The sequence below is a fragment of the Macrotis lagotis genome, chromosome 5 (assembly GCF_037893015.1).
Source record: "Macrotis lagotis isolate mMagLag1 chromosome 5, bilby.v1.9.chrom.fasta, whole genome shotgun sequence".
In the NCBI taxonomy this organism is placed as follows: Eukaryota; Metazoa; Chordata; class Mammalia; order Peramelemorphia; family Peramelidae; genus Macrotis; species Macrotis lagotis.
The window spans coordinates 27,795,167-27,801,166 of record NC_133662.1 but is presented as its reverse complement, the minus strand read 5'-3'; the positions used below and the strand labels follow the sequence as shown (position 1 = coordinate 27,801,166).

At 35.5% G+C, this 6,000-nt stretch overlaps 1 protein-coding gene across 5 annotated transcripts in view; it reads right to left on the bottom strand.

The window, feature by feature from the left end:
• Positions 1–2,025: 2,025 nt before the first annotated feature.
• The window catches only part of LOC141523724 (putative adhesion G protein-coupled receptor F2P), a 49,011-nt gene continuing 45,036 nt past the window's right edge, over positions 2,026–6,000 (bottom strand). For 4 of the 5 annotated variants that reach the window (XM_074237145.1, XM_074237148.1, XM_074237147.1 and 1 more), the window contains 3 exons: positions 5,865–5,924; positions 5,032–5,117; positions 2,026–2,149 (listed from right to left, as the gene is read on the bottom strand). In XM_074237145.1, the coding sequence (XP_074093246.1) occupies positions 5,070–5,117; positions 5,865–5,924 (108 nt within the window). In that variant the 3' untranslated portion in view covers positions 2,026–2,149; positions 5,032–5,069. The remainder of the gene's footprint in view (positions 2,150–5,031; positions 5,118–5,864; positions 5,925–6,000) is intronic. The other variant, XM_074237146.1, reaches the window with a different exon arrangement.

Here is a 6,000-nt window from a genome sequence, read left to right as displayed (position 1 = left end):
GAGATGTGCGATGAATAATTCATTGAACCCAAACAATACTTACTGATACAAACTAGAGAAAGTTTCGTTGAAGTGCCACAGAGTGTTGGCCTTTACCACATTTTCATTAACAATTTGATTGAAGAAACCAATTCTCTGCTTATCATATTAGCAATGACAAAAAGTTAGAATAATAACTATAAATTTAGATGAGAGAATATTCAGAATATCTCCATAATGTGAAATGAGTTGCCTTTTGAATTAGTTTTGAGCTAACTAGACACTGGGGATCAAGTGTTGGCACTTGAATCAGGAAGACCTGAGTTCAGATTTGATGTCTCTTAATAACTGTGTGATTCTGAGCAGATCACTTAACCATTTTCCTTAGTTACCTCATCTGCAAAGTGGAGATAACAAGAGCCTTACTTCCATTGATGCTTTGAGCAGCAAATGAGAATAATTTTAATAATTGACCATGCAGACCCTAGCACACCAATAACTGTCCATGAAGTTATTTTAACAAAGATTTTGTAGTGCTTTTCCATTTCCTTCTCTAATGGATTAAGGTAAACACAAATTATGTGACTTGACTAGAGTTTTACAGCTAGAAACTTTCTGAGGTTAGATTTAAAGGTCTTCCTAACTCCAGACCCATTGATCTATTCCACTGAGTCACCTTCACCTAACCATGGCAGATAGTAAGGGTATGAAAAATTATTTTCTTCCTTATTCCTCTTGGAACTTCTATCTACAATTTCTAGTTATCCCCTCTGGAACCAAAGAGAGCAAGTTCAATCTCTCTTGCACATTCAGATTTCCAAACATGTGAAGACGACTATCATGACCCCTTCTCAGTCTTTTTCTTTTCCTCTGAGCTAAAGTTTCCAAATTCTTTCAATTGATCCTTTAAGTATCTTTGGTCAAGGCCCATCAACATCCTGGTTGTCCTTCAGCCTATCATCATACTTCCATTAACTATGTCACCCAGGATTGAACACAATAAACCAGCAAGATAAATACCTTATTATTAATGCAAACCAAGTCATTCAATGCAATCCAAGTTCACATTAGCTTTTATTGGATGTATACAAAACATTTTGAACTCACACTGAGACTGTCATCCACAAAAATCACAGAGCTCTTTGTCAGACTTACTGTTATCTAGTATTGCCTATCCCACCTTGAATTTATGAAGTCTGTTTCTTGAACCCAAATGTAAAACTTTGTTCTGGGATGTACTAAAGTCAGTTCAGACGAGCTTGTGAGCACTAATTGTTAAAATTTCACTGTGAGCATTTACATCTCAGAAACTAGCAAATAAATCAGAATATAGCACTGTTTTGAGTTCTAGACTTGAGAAAGTGATGAAAAAATGTTATCAATGCAGATTAAACTTAAAAGTGACCTGTATACACTTTTTTTCAGAGTGCTGATTGTTAAACATATACTGGCACACCCCTGTATTCCTATTTAATATGTTCTTATTAGTTATAGCCTAATATTCTAGTCTGTCAAGATTTTTTTTCTTTTTAGACTCTGTCATCAAGTATGTTATCTAATCCTCACAGTTTTATGTGATCTGAAAATTGTGTAAGTGTGCCATCTATCTTTCTTTTCCAGAGTATTTATTAAAATGCTTAAATGGCAGATGCAAGCACCTGGTACACTCCTCTAGAGACTTGACATAGAATCATTAAGTTTTGAGTCTGGTCACTGAACCAGATCTAAATCCAATTGGACTATCAAATTGGGGACTCTATATTTTCTATCATCTGAGGTCACATCTTCTCATTCCCCCCCTTTCTGTTAGAAGATTGTGAAATGTGTCCCACACAAGACCTAGACAAGATGGCAAATCTGATTTTTGCAGAAAAGCAGAAAGAGCCAAAACAGCTGAGTGTAGTCCTACTATTCATAATCGTCCTTCCAAATTTAAAATAAAGATATTCAGGCAGCATTCATTTTGGATGAATAGACTACTGATTAGAGGAGGAAACACTTGGTATCTCTGAAAAACGGAGGCAGAGACAGTGCTCAGCAATCTCTTTCTCTCACTGTTCCCCCAAAATCCATGTAAAGCAGAAGTTTCCTTCATATTCCCAAATTCAAAGAAAACAAAACAAATCCTGCTTCTTCTCTTGGGATCTTCTCCAAAAGTAAGGATGCTCTGCTAGTAAAGAAGAATATAATAGTCAGTTATGAGCAATAAAATATAAAGTTCTCCACCCAATACTACAATAATCAATACATTATGGAATTATAGAATCCAAGTGTGTCAGACTCATAAGGGACCTTGAAGGTCAACTTCAGAGGTATAAAATACAATGCCAGGAAGGATAAAACTGCCTATAAAATTCCCCTAACAGTTCCAATCAGGTTAAATGAAATTGGAACATTTTTCACAAAAAGTAGCAAAAGGGCAATAGAACATAGATAATAATTTCTGATTTTATAGGTCAATATAGGGCACTGTGATCCACTCACATTTGAATTTGACACTATTAATTATTCCAGTTCCATCATTTTACAGTTGAATAAAAAGAGGTACAATATTGTCATGATACCTAGAACCCTGAACTCTTGATTCTTCTCAGATGATGACCATTACATTGAAGCATCATAGATTTAGTATTGTAAGGCACTTTAAAGGTCCCTTAGTCCAATTCCCTTCTTTTCTAAATTAGAAAACGGAGACCCAAAGGGATGAATTACTTGTCCAATGTCACACAGGTTCCTAATAAGCCCAATTATTTCAACAATCTTCCTTTCATTTTCACTTGTCTTGAGAAATACCTGATGAAAATAGTTAATTATATTTGACTGCAAAGTACTGATACTAAAGATCTCCTTTCTCCAAAAAATTTTAATGCATAATTAGCAGTTTCTTCATCAAAGGTTCTAGACTTGTTATTGAAGCCTATGGATCCGCCAGACTTTCAAAAGAATGAATATAAGCCTTCAGGTCAACCCTGAGTAAGAGATTTATCTTTCACTAGGATTAATACTCATAATTGGCATTATGAAATTAGCCATCAAACTACGGTTGTTTAGTCATTTCAGTCAAGTCCAATTCTTCATGATCCAATTGTTGGCAAAGATACTGGAGTGGTTTGCCATTTCCTTCTTAGTTCATTTTATTAATGAGGCAAATAGAAATTAACTGACTTGTCCAGATTCACATAGCTAGGAAATGTCTGAGGCCAGATTTGAACTCAGGTTCCCAGCTGTAGGCCTAGCAATCTTTCAACTGTCATCTAGCTGCTAAAAGACATAATAATACCCATATGAAAAAATCATCAAAATTCGTTCAGATATACTTCACACCTACTGTATTCAAGAGGCTTACAAAATTCAGATAAAAATGTATTACCGGTATGATAATGCTTTATGTCTTTCTGCCACAATAGAAACCTTAAGGATCTAATATTTTAGACTTGATGATTTTTGTGTTGTTGATGACAATATTGATGATATTGATGATCAAATACTTGCCCAGGGTCACACAGGAAGTGTCAGCATCATCACCCTCATCCTCATCATCCTTATCCCCATCCTCATCATCCATATGCTTTTGTTAAGTGTTCCAGTAAGCCTCAGAAATACAAATAAAGGGGAAAATATAACCTCTGTTCTCAAGAATCTCTTATTGGAAAAAACAACATGTAAATAACTGTGTATATACAAGATATATACAATGTAAATGGAAGATCTTAGAAGGAAGACACCGGCGGTGGGAGTTTCAATCTTATACCACAGGATTGAACTGGGCCCACAGCAGAAAAGACATTCTGTTTTTGGTTATTTATATCAGAGAAGTTTCTTCAAGGCCTTCAAAATGAAAAGTCTAGAATCCCAGGCTTAATATTTTTCACCAATTATTTTCTGTATTCCATCTGTTTGATAGAGGTAGAGCTTGGTTGAAATTACAAGTGGTCAGGTTGGTTCACCTGTTAAAGCTTATAAGTATGCAGCATACAGAGCAACTCTGAAAATCAATACAAGGACTGGAAATTCCTGCAAATTCAGATGAAATACAGACCCCATCACTTGTATAGTTTCTAGTCAACCAGCAATGGTTTGATTGATGCTGGAGTCATTTCTTGGGGTCTCCACTTCTTCATCCACAAATTGAAAAAGTTGGACTAGATTAGGCCTTTAAAAATCCCTTCCAGTTCTAAAAGTATGATCCTAGGATCTTCATCTGAGGAGAATGAGATTATAAAAATAATTAACTTTATATGCTTTGCAAAGTGCTTTATATGTGCTGTCATGGATGGATTTATAATTCAGCAAAAAGATGTCACCAACACAGATGGACAATCCAGTTTCAAGTTGCAGTTCTGCCATTTTGCCTGTGGCCACTGGTAAATCATTTTGCCTCTAAAGACCTTCATTTAAAGGTGCCATCTTGGTGTAGCTAGGTGACACAGTGGAGAGAGTTCCAGGACTGGGGTTGGGAAGACTCATCTTGCTGATGTCAAATCTGACTTCAAGATACTTATATGACCCTAAACAATTTGCCTCAATTTTTTATCTATAAAATGACTTGGAGAAGAAAATGGTAAATCACTCCAGTATCTTTGCCAAAAAACCCCAAAGGGAGTCACAAAGAACTGGACATGACTAAAAACAATTGAACAATAAGGTGTCATCTAATTCTGAACATATATAAGATTGATACAGCTTCAAGTTGTAAAGATGGAAAGGTTAACTTGGACTACTTCCAAGAAATGCTGCAGTCTGAAGCTGATTAGGGCTAGAAAGAAAGTAGAATTAGGTAGATAACCATGCTACCCATTCAGGACTAAAAAAAAATAAAAAGTAAAAAAGCTGGTCTAATTTCTAGACTTCTAGGGATATTCTTGAGTTCCTTCTCAAGTGCCTAACTTCAAATTTGTATAGTATGTATACTGGTGATTTGGAGGTTTATATACATTCCCAACTGCTACTAAGTGAAAATGTGTTTTCAATATAAAAATGTCTTTTACATGAATAATCATGGACTTTATAGTATAGCTTTTCAAATAAATTTTTTATGAGTGATATGCTGACCTGGATATCATTCCTTTTTACTTCCACTGTTAGTCAAGTTAGCGTGACACTTTGGTGGGATGTTGTGATGATTCAGAAGAAATATTCTATGTGAGAAGAAAACATATTTAGAGTCTCCAAGATTATCATTCAAGCAAAAATTAATTGTGAACAATTAATTTTCTTAATTATCTTTGATCACCAAGGACATTAATGTCAAAGGAAACTGAAATCCACAGCTAATGATTTTAGTTTTTACTTACAGCTCCCTCCCTTTATTATCAAAACTGCTGACAAATTAACAAAAGGGACTTAGGTAATGTCTCCTGCCCCTGCCCTTGGCTATTCACTAGAATGGAAGCATATTGGATGAGTGAGGGGGACTTAAAAGTCCCAGATCTCAAAATATAATCCCTTCCCCAGGAGGGTGTCTCCTATATAATGCCTCCTTCACACACACACACACACACACACACACACACACACACACACACACACATAAAATTTGATTTACATGGAAGATTGTCCTGAGATTACAGTTTTCATGTTTTAGGATAGTTATTTCTTAAATCTTATCAAAATCCCTCTTTAGGGGTGGCTAGGTGGCATAGTGGATAAAGCACCAGCCTTGGAGTCAGGAGCACCTGGGTTCAAATACAGTCTCCGACACTTAATAATTACCTAGCTGTATGGCCTTGGGCAAGCCACTTAACCCCATTTGCCTTGCAAAAACCTAAAAAAAAATCCCTCTTTAAACCCTTTTTGTTTTACTCAATGGACACCTGATAAACATGATTAAAACTGGAGAAATGATAATTGTCTAAAAGTTACAAAAAATGGGGTGGGATTTATACCTCCGATAGTCTGGACAGCCATTTTACAGAGGACATTCTAACCTTTAAGGCATCTCTTATCTGTAAGTTAAAAAAAATTAGCATTCTCACCATTAAATTGGCACATATTTTGTATTTATTTCCTTGTATATTTGTT